We start from the raw sequence: 16,935 nt of genomic DNA, 5'->3' as shown, positions 1-16,935 counted from the left end.
GACAGCAGCCAGCCCCAGAGTTCAGGCTCCATGACTGACAAAAAACAAAAAAAACAAGATCTATTGCAAGTTTTATTTTTTTATTTTTATTTTTTAATTTTTTTGGTTGGTCATGGGGCCTGAACTCTAGGCCTGGGCACTGTCCCTCAGCTCTTCAGCTCAAGGTTAGCACTTTACCACTTGAGCCACAGGGCCACTTCCGGCTTTTTCTGCTTATGTGGTGCTGAGCAATCGAAGCCAGGGCCTCATGCATGCAAGGCAAGTGCTCTACCACTGAGCCACCTTCCCAGCCCCATATTGCAAGTTTTAAAAAGTGTTCACAGGCTGGAAGGTGGCTCAGTGGTAGAGCACTTGCCTTGCATGCCTGAAGTCCTGGGTTTGATTCCTCAGCACCACATAAGCAAAAAAAGAAAAAAGCTGGAAGTGGCGCTGTGGCTCAAGTGGAAGAGCGTTAGTCTTGAGCTGAAGAGCTGAGGGACAGTGCCCAGGCCCAGAATTCAGGCCCTACAACAGGACCCCCCCCCCAAAAAAAAGGTGTTCAGGTTTTTGCATTTTTGGAAATTAAAAGTATTCCACATCCCACCTTATAGGACAGAGTAGTGACACAGGCTATGAATTTAATTTTAATTATGAACTTTACTATCATCATTCATATTATTTTGCATATCACAGATTATATAACAATATTATATACAAAAGTCATAAAAACTTGAAGAAAGGAGGAATGTGTATGCTGCATGACATCTTGTAATTCATGTTTATAGTATAAGACTTGGTAAACAAACAAGTTTGTCAGTGAAAGCCTATTTTTTCCATCATTATCCAGCTGTTTGACCTGGAACAAGTCATTATTTTTTCACTTTTCAATTATTTATCACCTGACTGCTGGACTGGTAAGAGTCAATAAGAATCAATTGGCTGCATGCAAAAATATCTTGAAAAATACCATGCACTGAGGATGAACTACTAGAGTAACTGACTTACTGATTACTGGCTTTCCTACTTTTATAGTAATAATACTCATGTTAAAAGTTAACATCTAGTTACAAAAAGACTCTTTGTGAAACAACTCAGACATCAGTCTTACTGACAATCTGGTGTGATTCCAAAGCCAGTGTCTTGACTCATAGTTATAAAATAAATAAAGATATTTAACGGTCACAGATTTAATTCACAACTAATAAAGTGCCTTTTTATGTACAGTTCTTTAAAAAGTAACAAGTTAAAGAGGGAAAAAAAATCCCTACAATGCCTTAAAATACAATGGTAATTGTGATGACTTGGGAACTTTCATGTAAATAAAGCTTATCTGTATACACAATATAAAAAGATAATCATTAAAAAGAAAACTTTTCATAAATTCCTAAAAATGAAAAGTCTCAAATTTTGTTTTTCAAAAATTGCTTTTTAAGTAAAACATTGATTGACTACAGACTACGTTATTCCAAATCTACACCACCACCAGATACATCCTTGAGACAATTTTTTAGAGTCTCATGCTTTTTGATGGCAACAAGACTATCTCTAGGAAACAAAATTTTTGAGGGACAATATTTACAATAATAACTAAGGGGAGACTATGACATGCAGACCAGCATGGCATAATCATAAATATCTGGTGAAGTGATCTCTCTATTTATAGGGTCTAACATGATAACTCAAAAGTTTTTTGGAACCTTGAAGGGCATAATATGAAAATTTGCATTGTTGTCGTGAGCTATTAATATAGTCTCTATGTTATTGTTTCTACATCAATTCTCAGAAATCTCTCACTTTTGGAGATAGAACCATTAGGGAGTGTTTAAGTATATGCAAAGAGTATTATGTTTTAGACTATTCTTAGTTTATCAAAATGAGAAGATATATATATTGCAAATATTGCAAATGTGAAAATACAGTGGTGAGAGCTGACAACCAATTGGGTACTAATTAGAAAGTGTCTTCATCTGATTCATCACTTTTGGGTTTGGTAAGTCTTTCCAGTTCCTCTCCATCCTAAAAGGAAACATGAAATCAGTAATTAAAACAAAATTAAAAAGCATTTTGTTAAAAATCTATCTATCCACCTATCCATCCAGCCGCCCTGCATCTGTTTATTTTGTATTACTCGGGTTTATACTCAGGACCTCAAACTAGGCAAGTGTTCTACCACTTAACTATATATCTAGCCCTTTCTATGCCTCCTACCTCACTGGGATGAGAGGACTGAGAGGCAGGGTTTCACTAACTTTTTGCCCTGGCTGGCTTTGAAATGCAATCTTTCTGATCTCCACCTCTAGACCAGCTTGGATTACAGCTGTGAGCCCCTGTGCCCAGCCTAGAAGTACTGTATTTTGAATCATTACTATGAGGAAGGCTTTCTTAATATACAAAGCAAGAGGGCTGGGAAGATGGCTCAGTGGTAGAGCCTTGCATGCATGAGGCCCTGGGTTCGATTCCTCAGCACCACATAAGCAGAAAAAAAAAAAAAACAAGCCGGAAGTGGCACTGTGGCTCCAACTGGTAGAGCACTAGCCTTGAGCTGAAGAGCTGAGGGACAGTGCCCAGGCCCAGAGTTCAGGCCCATGACTGGACTCAAAAAAAAGAAATGTCAAAAAAAATATACAAAGAACCATATTCATTAAGTCATGAGTCTTATTTCATTAAACTGCAAATATGAATCTGTTCAAATTAAATACTTGGAAAATTAACTTCTGAAGCAAAATGAGAGGATTAAAAAGTGAAAGGTATTCAACTCTGTTCCTGAAGTTCAGTAAGCCACATGAATGTTAACCAAGGAGCACCACCTGCTGGTCTTGAGGGGAAATAATCCAAGGGTGGAGAATGGGATAGAAGCTAGGCCTTTCACCTAAAGTGATTTTACTTACAAGTTAAAGTAAATAGCATTATCAGTCCCTGGAAAAGAGCAGACTTCTGAGTGGACAATCTGGCTGAGACTGGGGAGTTTGGGACACAAGCTTCTATTTATCCCCCCTTAATCTGCTGCATTACTATCTCAGAGATGTGACATCTAGTGAAGGCCTGAAGAGTAAAATGAGGAACACTGCGTAGCACAGTTCATCTTGTGTGTTTTTAGGAAAACTGTAAATCTAAAGCTATGTAAGATAATCCATTCCTTTTTTAACTTGAATTATATTTAACAATTATAACTGACATAGTCAAAATAATTGCATAATCATCTCCCTAGAAAATAGGATTCTACCACTTAGAGGCATCCTCTTGAAAACTACCTTCATGGTAAAGTAAATTCTGTAACTTCAGGGAGGATTAAAAAACCAAGTTTTCCATTTAAGAAGATTTACCAATGTAAAAGATCAACTTCTCTGAGGAACTTGGCTTATTTTTCCAACCATTATGCAATACAGCAAGGAACAAGGAGTTAGATCTCTTAACTCCACCACTGGTTTTTCACTTATTATTTATCCATTTTAGCCTGTTTCTTTAATCATAAAACTAGGAAGACATGACAAGATTAGCAGTGAGTTCTTTTTTAGGTCTGTGACTTTTGTAAATATTCTGGTCCAATTAAGATATTGCATGCTGGGCAGACTGTGGTTTCAACTTTCTCTCTGCCTCTGACAGATGTTGTAATATTGTAAGCAAAATGAGATGACTTGACAAACAATACAAGTCTAGTGAATGTCTACTGATTCATTTATTTAAGTCACAGATACACATTGTTTTTTACAAACCAATGATGAAATGCAAGCAAAATGGAATCGCCTCGGAAACTTACCCCACTGGAACGTTCCCAAAGATTGCCACTTAGATCTCGGATCCTTTCTTGCCTAGGTGCGTACTCTAGACTTTGAGACTTGCTGGCATTATAAATAAATATGGAGAGAAGGGCAGATGGGGCTTCCAAGAAAAACTCCAGGGAGGGCCTGAAGTCAAAGACCAGGACAGACACTGCTGTGATGATGACAGTGGTGACCTGGGCCATCAAGACATGGAACATGTTATCCAGAAACTTCAGGATGAAAGCCACTGCAAGGCCCTGGAATGCAGTTACAAAAATAAGGGCTATTGAAAACGCATTGTGGCCATAAAAAAAACCACAGTTCTTAATCTGATCCCGGTTGCTGCTCTGCAGGCCCAATGTCAGCCCATTAAAAACAATGCCAAAGAAATAGAGTTTGCTGTTCTGTATGAAGATGCTTTCAGTGAGCTGGTTCCCTTCCTTCAGTATCTTTTCATTGTAGATATTGGCCATTGAGGACATAAAGCACTGTACTATAATGAGAACATGGCCCAAGCCTAAACGGATGTGACCGAAAACTCTGGCTGTAGTGTTCCACTTAGCTTCAGGAAAAGTCCACTCCTTTGTTGTGCAATTATCTTCCCTGGAACATTCGTTTTGGAAATGAAGACAGGAATTGGATGGGCTGAAAAAGGCATCATGATGAAATCCATGGCCTGTCAGGTTATTGTGTGAAGTTTTAGTCCCAGTAGTTAGGGCCACAATAGACAAAAACAGAATCAGAAGGGAAGCCCATTGTATCCAGCTTAGATGCCGCCTGTCCAAAGATGAAAAACAACATCTTACTTCTGTTCTCTCTCCCTTTGCCACTTGAAAATTCAGAAACTTGAGTACTTGGTTGAATAAACTGAATCTAGTAGTTACCAGTACTCTCCATAGTTCAAGCTCAAAGGAAACCTGTTGGTGTTATTTATAATACTGGTTCTCAGTCTAGTTTTCCAAGGAACACAAAGAATATAGATGAGCTCCAGAAAATCTTACATCTAGATGAATTTCTCCCTAGAAAGATCAAATCTCTCAACGGTATTCATGATCATTAGAATCTTTGAAAAAGCTAGCCACGTGCATTATACAACCATCTGCAAGGATAATAACTGCTACTTGGGGCAGTGCTCACTTGTGTTCAGTTCACAGAGCTCTAACTGTGCTTTCTTTCTTTCTTGAGCCCAATAACAAACTTGTGAGATATAGAAGACACATTATTATTCAATTTTGCTGACTCATTTGGTTCAGCAACTATGTGCTGCTTACTTGGGAGATTAAGGAGACTTATCTCCTTCCAGAGGAATTTATACTTTAATAGTGACAGAGGAACATTTGAACTTGCAAGTCAAGTTCATTTCTTCAAAGGAAAAATGACAGAAGCTGAAAGATGAAAAATAAACTAAAGTTTGCCATGTGACGAGGAGGCTGGTTATATATCCAGGAGGAAAGAATCTATTTATGCAAAGGCAAGAGGAAAGCATGATGTTAACAGAGAAGAGCATTACTCAGAGAATTCTGCAAGGCATCCAGGGAGAGCAAAACCTTGATGTTTGCAGACAATTACTCAGGTAAAGGTGTGAAAAGCTAAGAAAAGAGAATAATATACGCACAAGCACAAGTGTAAAGTTACAGATGAGAATCAGAAGCTGTAAGACTTTTCTTATCATGGGAGTTTAAGTAACTTTCCTATGAAAATGTCAGAGAGGGCTGGGAATGTGGCTCAGTGATAGAGGGCTTGCCTTGCATGCCTGAGGCTCTGGGTTCGATTCCTCAGCACCACATAAGCAAAAAGAAAAAAGCCGGAAGTGGTGCTGTGGCTCAAGTGGTAGAGCGCTAGCCTTGAGCTGAAGAGCTGAGGGGCAGTGCCCAGGCCCAGAGTTCAGGCCCCATGACCAGACCCTCCCTCCCCCAAAAAAGAAAAGAAAATGTCAGAGAAAGATTTGCGTTATGGTTTGTATATCTTCCAGGCAATCACATCTTTAAAGATTAATTATAAGATTCCTTAAAGCATAGAAGAACATGTGCCTGATTTCACCAATCATTCTATATTTTTTCTTTGAAACCAGTAATATGCAAATGACCTCAGATAGCAGCATACCTGTGTACACTGTCATGAGTTATCATGTATGCTATTTTCAAACAAATAGAACTCAGAGATAGGGATAGTATAGTTATGTGCCACGAGGTAAAAACTGAATTTATCATATCAATTTCTGAAGGTACACTGGAATACAGGAACATTATTGGGTAGGAAAAGGCAAGAAGACTGGAAAGAGGAAATAGAGATAAGGTGGATATTCAGTTTTTAAAAGCCATGTAATCCATTATTGCATGTGACAGGCAAATGAGGCAATAACAATACAATGTAGTGCCTTTGGTAAATTTTCATTTCTGGAAGGTATAGATTTTCCATTAATTTTGACATTGAGAATAAAGAAACTGACTCTTAAATAAAAGTAGTTATTGCAAACTGCTTATTCAAGGTAATATTCCTAGGAAGAGAACAATTATTAAGGATTAGGCTAAACATGATGGGCTTTCACAAAAGTATATGAAGTTTAATAAATTACTCTGTCAAATCAGCATGTCAGAGTTTATTCTGCAGTTTACTTGGCTGCCTCACCTAACTGAAGCCTGGACTAGAACCTTTTTTTGTGTTCCAAGTACACCTAATTTTCTTTCATTATCATGGATATGTCTCTAAATTTATTAGAGGAATAAATATAAGATATTTTTGTTTGTGTACATTTTCTTAGGAGTGAATTTTTTTATCCTGTAATATGAATTTCACATTGATTTTAAGGGTTTCAAAGTATTTTCAAATTGTTAAAGAATTACTTTTGTACTTCAAAGCTAAAGCAAACATGATGAATTAAGCACATTTTCAATGTTATTTTAACATTTAAACTGTACTAAGTACACTGTTTAGTTTGCAATCTCTCACATTAACAATGAAATGTTTCCCCAGAGTAGCACAGTAAAAAATAAGAAATTTAAAGGGATTGTAAAATTAAAAGAAAAGAAGCATAACAAATGTAACAAAAAGTTAATTTTATTTATTTTTTTGTCAATATTATTGACTAGCAATTAAACTGGGATTAAATCTCTAGGTTTCTATATCATCATTCTTTTCTGTCTGAAGATACTTTGGTCTTTGCTTTTTAATTGAGTCAATTTGAAAAACATTTGTACTACTCAAGATCCTAGAAATAATAGGAGAGGTTTAATGATAGCCATTTTAAAAGTTTAGAAACTTATTTTTATTAATTTATTAATTATAATGTTAACTAGTTAGAATTTAAGTCATATGCTCAAGTGGCTTATTAAAGAAGCTGTCACTCTATTACCTCCAAAGTATAACTGTATTAAATTATGATAGGAATCTCTTGGTTCTCTTTATTGTACAGATTGTGCACAAAAAGCTCATAAAATCTTCATTAAAAATCTGGCACTAAAAATTATAACGCAATCATGTATTTATAAGATGCTCTGGACATTTTGTACATCAGATCGTAGAGGACTAAGGCAAGCTAGCACTGGACTTGCTTTCCATATGGGTGAAACAATGTGTCCAACCCACAAAACCAATTAGGAACAAAATAAGGTCTTAGGAAATCTGAGGGCTCAAGACTTTGGGTCTATTATCTGAAATCAGTCGGTAGCACTTTAAAATATGATATATTCTTTCATAGCAGGTTACTTACTTGAGCACTATCCTGAATAGAAGAGCTGTTGTTATAATGCTAAAATTTGAGAAGATAACAGCCATGGCCTAGAAAGAAACAGGAGATAGTATTACAATCCAAACAAAGTACTGACCTCAGGAATCTCTCAGCTTAGTAGTTCACCTGACAACAAACCCTCTTAGTCAAAAATGAGGGAGTTATTGGGGCAGCTGTTTCACTAAAGGATCAAATTTCATTTTTATTGCTCAAGTTTATGCAGATAGGATCAAATTATTGACCAGACTTTATAAATATGTGTTTAAGTCAAGCCAATGACAATGTAAATAATTCATATGTAGATCTGTAAATATTTTTAAATTCTAATGGTTTAGAAAAGTTCCATGCTTATGAAATACACTTTTCACAGGTGACAAAGTACTTCATAGGCTTTATGAAACTATTATTATTATTATGTTGTTGTTGTTGTTGTCTTGGGATGGAACTCAGGACTCCTGGTCCCTTTTATAGACTTACTAATGTTTCTATGGGTTGAGAAAACAGAAGTATTGTCAGGCTTATTCATGTGGCAAGAAAGTCTAGGGAGACATTTAAGCATCCTTTTTGTTTAATGCTTTAAATCAATTTTCCTAGTTGGAATGACGTGACTTAAAAACAACACTTCTACTTAACAGTTCTTTGGAATGACTCTACTTATTTTAGACATTTAGAAATGTTTTTGTGAATTCAGTCATAATACATGAGAATATAAATCTGAACCTGTATAGGTTTTGTTCAGAAAGTATGAAATTCTATCATTGCTCTCATATTTAGACCTGGGAATATTAATAATTTTTTTTACAATAATCCTATGTTCTAGTACACTCTGTCTTCTTCTTTTAAGTTTATTAAACTACAAAGCGTAGCCAGATATGATGGTACCTACCTATAATCCCAGCACTTGGGAGGCTGAGGCAGGGGGATTTCAAGTCAAGACTACACAAGCCTGGGCTACACAGAAAGACTGAATCTAAAAACAGTCAACCAACTAACCAACCCAATTATAAAGAGTATCAAGCTTTTATTTATTTATTTAATTTATTTTTTTGTTGGTCATGGGGCTTACACTCAGGGTCTGGGTGCTGCTGCAGAGCTCTTTAGCCCGAGGTAAGCACTCTACCACTTCAGCCACAGTGCCACTTCTGGCTTTCTGGTGGTTAACTGGAGATCAGTCTCATGGACTTTCTTGCCTGGGTGGGCTTCAAACCACAACACTCAGTCTCAGCCTCATGAGTAGCTAGGATAACAGGTGTGAGCCACCACTGCCTGGCTCAAGCTTTTTTTTTTAAAATTATAACCATTAATAACAGAATTCATGTCTAATATGCACTTTTTAAAAGAGTAAATGCAATAAAACGAGCAACAATTTCAAGAGCATAACATGGTTTTTCTATTCTTGTTCACTTTTTTTGTGGTGCTCTGGCTTGAACCCAGTCTTCTGCATGCTAGGCAAGAATTTAACTAATGAATTCCATACCCAATCCCTTCTACTGAATTAAAAAATGCTTTTAATAAACTCCCAGTTTTACATATTTGTGGGTTATAAAGAAAGCTAATTTAGTACATAAAATATAATATATAATGATCAAATTAAGGTATTTAGCACTTCTATTTTCTTAACCATTGTATATTTCTTTGTACTGGGAGACAATGAATTGGTTCTCTTAGTGTACTTTTCAGCAGATAAATGCTTGTAAACCCCAGTTAAAAGAAAAATATGAAATGATGAGGAAAGTAGCTTGTAACCGTGGGAAATGGTGATATTCACATTAAGGGCAACTAACAGAATAGCCTGCCTGGTTTGATGGATTCTTAAAACTCTTTCCATGTAATAGTATAGACTAATCCAATTATCAGCTCTTTGCTTGAAAACATTCATGCTTCTGAATCTGATTCCTGAAGTAGATCTGGGCACAGAAGTTAAGAGTATGTCATGTGACAGTTTGCAATATCTGTAATGTACATAATCAGGAAGGAAGTGCAAAGCAATCCACATTAGAGAAAAATAAGGAAGTACAATTGGCTTTCGTAATGGGGAATGCAGGAAAGGAGTGCGAATTTAGACCTAATCTGTTGGGTGCAAATAAAATAAAACAAATATTTATTAAATGTGAATAACCATACTCATAATTACATAATAATTATGTAGTTATATAATAACTGTATCATATAATTGTACTATTATATAGGTATTTTCAGATCTAAAAAACAAAGTAGAAACAACAATTTAAGAAAGGACACATTCTATGTGGATTGAGCAGTTACTACCAACAAAAACCAGATCTGAAAGTAACTTCAGGTATTCAACTAGCCAAAGTCTGGGCCTTTGAGCTCATTTTTTTCTATTTTATTGATACATTAACAATAGCTGAGAGTAGTCTGGGTGTTCCTAGCTACTCAGATTCTAAATTATGGGAAAGCATCAAACTCTTGTTTCTACAATAGTGTTCTGCTGAGCTTTCCTTTTCAACTCATTCTAAAATTGATCTGATTAGTACTTAACAGGTTTTAAATCATGCCAATAAAGTTCCTATGTGTAATCAAAATATTTAATCTGTCTTTTTTAAAGAAACTTAACACATATTTTGTCAATAAATGCAATAGAAACCTTCATTTATAAAATATTAGGAGGAATATGTGTAATCAAAACTGAGTAATAGATAAAAGCAGAAGACCAACCTCTTAAATTCTGAGTACACGTCTTTCCATGTTCACACAAAGAATGCCAAGAAAAGAATATTCCCAGAATTATCACTTATACATGGCTTTCCTACTGTCAAAGAATTTATTTGTTTAATGATAAGATTAACAGAAAAAGCCATGCAAATAATGCAAAACATGAAGTACATTTACAACAGATATAAGAAACAGAGATACACAGAATGTGTGATTTCTGTGTTAGTCATGGAAGTCTGCATGGAGGTCTGAGATGCAAAGACTGAGATTAGAGGATAGCTATAAGCCAACTACTGAAAAATTATATAATGAAGGGTGGAGGAAACTTCTGATTCCTTGGGCCAGGAACAGCTTCCCCATAGAGGTCAGCTCTGTTAGAATGCTCAGTGCAAGAATCTTGCAAGCAAACTGGTAATTCAAGATTCTGTGATAATTCTGGAAAAAATTCAGCAAGACCAGTGAGGACAAAAAGGGACTAATAAAGCCCAGGAAAAAGATAAAGTAAAAAAAATTACTTCTGGAGTTCTTTTCCTTGAATCTTATTTCTCCAGTCATATTTTTACTTACAGGTTGGAGATAGGATAGAACATAGAAGACAATCAAGTTATCCAGGAAATAGAGAAAAGCAGGAATGGACCACTTCATGAACTGAGAGAATTCCTTCCAGGAAGCACATCTCAAATGTCTACTTTGATGATTTTCTAAAGGGAGAAATACAGCAATAAGCAAATGAGCTTCACTGAGAATGTCTATACTTTACTCTCTTTAACCTGTCTTTGTGTCCCATCACTGGTGGCCAGCAACACTTTTAGTAACACTTAGTTATTAAGTGTTATTATTTACCATGTCTCAGGATACACATAAGATCAATATGAGATCAATAAGTTGGGATATATAGAAAAAAGTCCAAGTTTTGTACTGCTAATTTTCCTTTCAGGGAAGGTCAGAGAACTAATAAAGTAGAAATTTGTATGTGTGGAAGAAGAAATAATTAATGTTCACAAATCCCAAGGTGAGTTATATTCAAGCTGCAGATTTCCAAAGACTTAGGAAGTTATACTCTAACAAAGAGAATATGAAAAGAAAAAAAAAGAAAGTATAACTCAAAGCCCTGCAAGTAATGAGCAAGTTGCATGAAATGAAGAAATGTATTCTATTAATTAGAAACTCTGTTCAGAGTGAAACCCTTGAGTATGAAAGCCATCTTCCTGAACAAGCATCTCAGATCATATTCTGACTCCAGCAGAACACGAAGCTGTTGCTGCCTTCCCTAAGGAAATGAGCCACTCTGCAACACAAAACCTATCAAGATAGACAGTAGAGGAATTTAGAAAATCCTGCAAGTATATGAAAACTTGCTGTGCTAAAATCACCACAGGAGGAAACATGTGGAAGTAGATTAATGGGCAAGATAGAGAGTTACTGTGCTAACACAGCCCTTTCAACACTGCTCTGCATAATATTCTCTTTTGAGTCCATTTCTCTTGTGAGTGTGTGTGTCTCTATACACGCATGTCATACATAAAATTGACTTTAGTTTGAATGTTTCTGGATTATGTGATTTTTTTTAGCAAGCATTGAATATTATTCCAAGACTCACCTTTCTTTATAACACAGAGGGACACCAGCGCACAGAAAACTAGCTTCACCAGTTCTGAGCACACATTCACAGTAGTTGGAAGATAGTCATACTTGTTCTCTGAAATGCAACCAAGATTTCTTAACTATAAATTGTATTCTACTTCTACTTATATATAGTTAATAGTTGTTAAACTTAAAAGGTGGATTTAATTCCTAGTTCCATTAAACTTTTTCCAGCTGGCACTGCTTTAATGAATACTTGCATCCATTTATTTATTGGATCCCTTATTGTCTTCAATTTTTTATTATCCTTGAATTTGGTAAACAAGTCTCATGTTTTCCTTTGTGTTACTCTTACATTATGTTGAACAGACTGGGAGTGAAAGCCAAAAAAGTTCTGCCTTTTAGACCGAATATTAATATGACTTAGTGTTTGACTTATCCAATGGTTATGAATTTTCCTGCTGAATTGTTTGTGTGTGTGTAGGGGGCAGTGCCAGGGTGTGAACTCAGGGCTCTGGGGCTTGCTTAGCTGAAAGTTTATCACTTGAGCCATGCTCTAGGCCATCCTTTCATGTTTTTGATTATTTGTGAGTGTGTGTGTGTGTGTGTGTGTGTGTTTGTGTTTTGTTTGAGATGGAGTCTCCTGGACTTTTCTGCAAGGCTGGCTTAGAACCTTGATCTTCTGGATCTCAGTCTCCTGAGTGACTAGGGTTACAGGTGTGAGCCACCAGATCTTGACTAAGACATTTCTTTAACTCAGAATTTTCCAATCTGTTTCGTATCATGATTTACACAGAAAATATTAATATTCTTTAATACTATGGGATACATGGTAAACTGGAACAAAGGAAAAAAGCTACTTTAGACAAGAGGCAACTGACTGAAGTATTTCTAAGGTTTCTAGGCTATCTGTGCCCATTAATAAGCTATGAAGCTATGCCCTAACAAACCTACTGAATCAAGAAATGAGGTTTAGCTAGCATGCCTTGGAGCTAATTATTACCTCTATCATTTCTAAACGTTAATGAACAACTTACTTTATTATATTTACCAAGGACATATATGAGCTTTATTAGGTATTCTTTTCAGGCATGGTTCTTCCCTTTTGAAAACATCTTTTAGTTTCTCCTAGTTGAATTAAAATGAAAACCGGTCAACTATAAATGCCTACTTGACATCAAATTCTCTTTCTACACCCTTCCACTTCTCTGAAGTGTCCCTTGAACTTCTGAATCTATGCAGAACCAAGTCTGTTCTTGATGCACTATCTGTAAACCTCTGCCACCACACTTGGCATACTGTACTATAACTTTTTATGTATGTCATACTCTTAGAAATGTAAGCTCCTAATAAGAAAACAGCCATGTTGGTCACCTTCACAGGTTGAAAATTTGATCTTTGTAAGGTCTGCCCTGGGTTATTCAGGCCCAGTGCACACACATCCCTACCTTTTGGCTAAGTTTCCACGGAGTACCTGCATTACCTAGGTAACTGGTACATCTGGAAGCAGTCACCTCCCCCTCTTGCTAGGTCACATCCTGGGCCACCTCTGGATCCAGTGTGGCCACACCTTTCTCCCACCTGGCCAAAGCTCTTCCTGTCCCTGGCCTAGATAAGTCCTGGCCCTGGGGTGGGTCGCCTCTTTCCACCATTCTTCTCTTCCATGCACAGTGAGAAGTAGTGCCTGAATACCACGTGGTATCAATTCATCAGCTACCTAATGAAACCTATTATTTAATATACCTTACAGTCTTCTGCACTTTGCAGGTGTAGGCACTTAACAATTGTGTACCTGGATTTAATATTTGCTTGTTCAATTTTCTCCATAATTTAAAGTCTAGTTCAAATACCTCCTCTATTTTCTTGGCACAAAGGCAAACTCAAGTCAGTTTGTTATCCTCAGATGAGACTTTTCATTATCTATGGTGTTATACAGGCAAACTAGTATGTGTACATGTACACAAGGACGCAGGGCTTGGGTTACAACTTCTAAATCCTTGCCAATGTTAACTCATTCTTGCTTTTCATTGGTTCTTTCTGACATTCTTTTCCAGGTTAATTTCAACTGTTTGTAATCCTTCCAGTACAGCTTATCTCCTAGACTCTAGGAATAGAAAATAAAATCTCAGCTCTTTAACATAGCATATGAAGCTCTAAAAATAAACCCCATCTATATGGCATTTTGGTATTTTTGTGTATCAACTGACAGGAAACCAGGGAAGTACTCCCTAATACATTTATACTGCACAGTCTGTCTGAAACAGAATAAATTCCCTTTTCCTTTACTGCAGGTATGGTCCCTGAGCTTTTTTGCTCCATGCTAAGGAGCTATTACTTGAAACACACCTCCATTACTGTAATAATGTAGTTAATTGGAGAGAAGAGTCTGGAAATAAGGGTCTTGGGACTTCCATGTCAGGTTGGCTTCAAACTGTGATACTCAGATCTGACTCCAAAGTAGCTAGAATTTCAGGTGTGAGCTACCAGCACCTGGCTTTGACATTGTTATAAATATATTCTCCGAGTGCAACTAAAGAATTGAAAATGAAGGACTGTTTCAGCAAGGAAAAATTTACTTCTGGGATGAAGCCAAAAATCTGGCAAGCTCACTGATCAGGCAAGCAGTTCCCTATTTATCCCTAATGCAGAAGGCCTTCGCCCTCTGCTCCAATTGGTTGAGCTCTGGTTCACAATCTGCTTGTGATTGGCTAGTTTGAAGGGGGTTAAGATAGATTTACATAAGGCAATCACTAAAAGATTAACAATACATAAGCAATCTCAAAACACATCCACACCCTCTGCTATTTCTTAAACAACCAGAGTTGAGTTGTGTCTTAATTCCATCTTAGTACAACTTAAGATAAAACCTTCCATTTCAAAACTTCTTCCTCATTCCAAAGCAGTTCCTCTTTCGCTTTCAATCCTTGCTGCCATCTAAAGTCAGCAGAATAATCAGCGAGAGCCAAGCCACAATGCCTAAAGGAGCTTTTGAGCAACCAATTTTGATAGAAACGACAGCCTTTCTCACAACATATTTCCAATACTGCATTTATTAAGAATATTTTCATAATGTGTGTACATGTCTCTCCTAATAAAACCTATGAATTCTTAGGGAAAGGCCTATCCTTAGGCATTTTGAACCCTACTAATAATATTTAACTTAGAGTTTTAAAGATAATTATCAACTAAAGTTGGGCTTATATATACATATGGCTCCCAAAGAAGACCATCAGTCCAGGTAATGATGTAATGATTTTATGTGTTGTAATGAACAGAAAGTATTCAATAGTTTGTGGAAGTGAAATATTTGCATAAATTCTTAGATTAAAAAATGTCTTGAGTACATACCTACAAAACCTTATAATCTGTAGTGCTCCACCAATATAATAATTATAATAATACCTCACAAATGTCAAGTGACTATATCTTCCTAGTTTCAAATAAGCTACAATTATACAATTGACTACAATTAAACAATTGTCCAGAAACACCTGTTGAATGAAGTAAAAATCAGGTACATGTTCTGTACAAAGGGTTTGATTTTGTACTTAACTGACCCAAACTTCATTCAGTGTCAATATTTTTCGTGTAGAGAAATAAACAGCTAAATACTGAACATGCGCTATCATTCATATAAAGCAAAGTCTTCCATAAGGTACTATTAGTTTTATTTTATACACAAAGAATCCAAAGATAGAAAAGATCAAGTGTATTAAGTTCTCCAGACATATACCACATCAGAACTTACCTTCATTGGCAGAATATTTTACCAGTAAGATCCGACTTGAACTTAAAGCAATGAATACAGCACCCAGTAGGAATGTATACATCGTTGAGGAACATAACCCAGGACGCCTACAGCATTTTCTTTCCATTCCAATGCTTTTTAATTGCCTTGAAAAGAATACTTTCATGAGCAACTCTGTTGGTAGACCTAAGGATTAATTATGCACATTGCCAACACCATTGCTTGTGCATTAACGGAAAATATTTAGATGTTTGGCCACAACTGTATATCATATTCAAGATAGCTGAGAAATATAGGATAAACAGTTGGTAGAGGAAATGAAAAACTCAAAATCTGATAAGGAAAGATACCGCCCGACTGGAAACGAGGGGGCAAGTATTTCAGTGAGTGACAATGTGGGACTGCAGAAAAGCAATTTATTTCTTTTTCTAGCAACGTTGCTAGAAATTGCAATCTATTTTCCCTTTTATTTGAAAAAAAAACATATTGGGTCTTACTTGACTATAGTAATAACCAAAATGCAACCTCTTGTTAAATCAGTGCAAATGAGCTAATTTTAGGACTCAATGAGTCTAACAGGGCGTTTCTTTCTTCTCTTTTGACAGGAGAGTACACAAAATCTCAGGGAGCATAAATACTTGCCTTAAGTATTGACCTACAGCCGGCAGGGCACACTGCGCCTGAGGGGGAGGCGGGGGAGAAATGTCCAAACCACCCACCAGCTGGGCTGGGCGCAACCTGACAGGAGTGCAATGAGTCACCTACCCTTAGGAAGAAGACCAGATCCACCTCCACGGTCAGTGCCGCTTACACATGCGCAGTAGAGATCACAGGTGACAGCCCGCACCCTGTGGTGCCCCGCGCACGCGCAGTGCTGCGCGCCAAGGGGGCGCGGTTACCTCGGCAGCTCAGAAAAGCTTCTAGTGGGAGAACGCACATCACAGAGCTGAGATAGTGACTGTCCGTAGTTCCCTATAGTAGCAGTCACAGCTTAGAAACCGTGGGCGAGGAAGCTTACGAAAAGGAAACGAGGGTTAAAAAAACTTCTTTCTCCAGGCGTCCTATTCCGGAACCAAAAGCTCAGGCCAGCCACCCGAGTGAGAAATAGCGGACCCGGCGGCCACAGCGCAGGCGCACTCAGTGTTGTATTTCCGGGGGGGGGGAGGGAGAAAGAGGCGGGCCGTTCCCGCCCCGCGCGGCGTTCCTCAGGTCACGTGCCGGGGGGAAAGGGGCGGGAGGAAAAGCCGGTGTCACGTGAGGCCCAGTGGCGGCAGAGGCCGGGCCTAAGGGAGTGTGAGGTGGAAGGGGGAAGCCGGAAGGGGTGGGAGTGAAGCTGAGCGGGGACGGGGACCGCTGCGGAGTGGGCGAGGGGTGCGCGTGCACCCGTCTCCCCCCTCCACCTCTGTCCACCTTCCGGGAGCCGCCGCCGTCCAGCGCGGACCGGTGACCGCCGGGCCCGG

The 16,935-nt window shown here is 37.6% G+C and overlaps 1 protein-coding gene across 2 annotated transcripts; it reads right to left on the bottom strand.

Moving 5' to 3' along the window:
- Nucleotides 1-618: 618 nt before the first annotated feature.
- Nucleotides 619-16,580, bottom strand: Slc35a5 (solute carrier family 35, member A5). 2 transcript variants are annotated; one of them, XM_013028602.1, is made up of 7 exons: nucleotides 16,241-16,580; nucleotides 15,476-15,621; nucleotides 11,744-11,842; nucleotides 10,711-10,844; nucleotides 7,450-7,517; nucleotides 3,737-4,517; nucleotides 619-1,995 (listed from the first exon to the last, which is right to left on the bottom strand). In XM_013028602.1, exons 2-7 carry the CDS (start codon nucleotides 15,600-15,602, stop codon nucleotides 1,930-1,932), a joined length of 1,275 nt encoding a protein of 424 aa, XP_012884056.1. In that variant the 5' UTR covers nucleotides 15,603-15,621; nucleotides 16,241-16,580; the 3' UTR covers nucleotides 619-1,929. The 2 variants fall into 2 exon arrangements, with proteins under 2 accessions (XP_012884056.1, XP_012884055.1); XM_013028601.1 differs by lacking the exon at nucleotides 16,241-16,580 and having other exon boundaries at nucleotides 15,476-15,641.
- Between the last annotated feature and the right edge of the window lie 355 nt (nucleotides 16,581-16,935).

The sequence above is a fragment of the Dipodomys ordii genome, unplaced genomic scaffold, assembly GCF_000151885.1.
Source record: "Dipodomys ordii isolate 6190 unplaced genomic scaffold, Dord_2.0 Scaffold111, whole genome shotgun sequence".
Taxonomy (NCBI): domain Eukaryota; kingdom Metazoa; phylum Chordata; class Mammalia; order Rodentia; family Heteromyidae; genus Dipodomys; species Dipodomys ordii.
This window is presented reverse-complemented; position numbering and strand designations above follow the sequence as displayed.

Coding starts and splice junctions, on each gene's coding strand:
- Slc35a5 (XM_013028601.1), bottom strand. CDS start 15,641: ATGAAAGTATTCTTTTCAAGGCAATTAAAAAGCATTGGAATGGAAAGA. Junction 11,843..15,475: donor AAAATATTCTGCCAATGAAG/GTAAGTTCTGAT, acceptor GTTGCATTTCAG/AGAACAAGTATGACTATCTT. Junction 7,518..10,710: donor TTCTATCCTATCTCCAACCT/GTAAGTAAAAAT, acceptor GTTTCTTTCTAG/GCCATGGCTGTTATCTTCTC.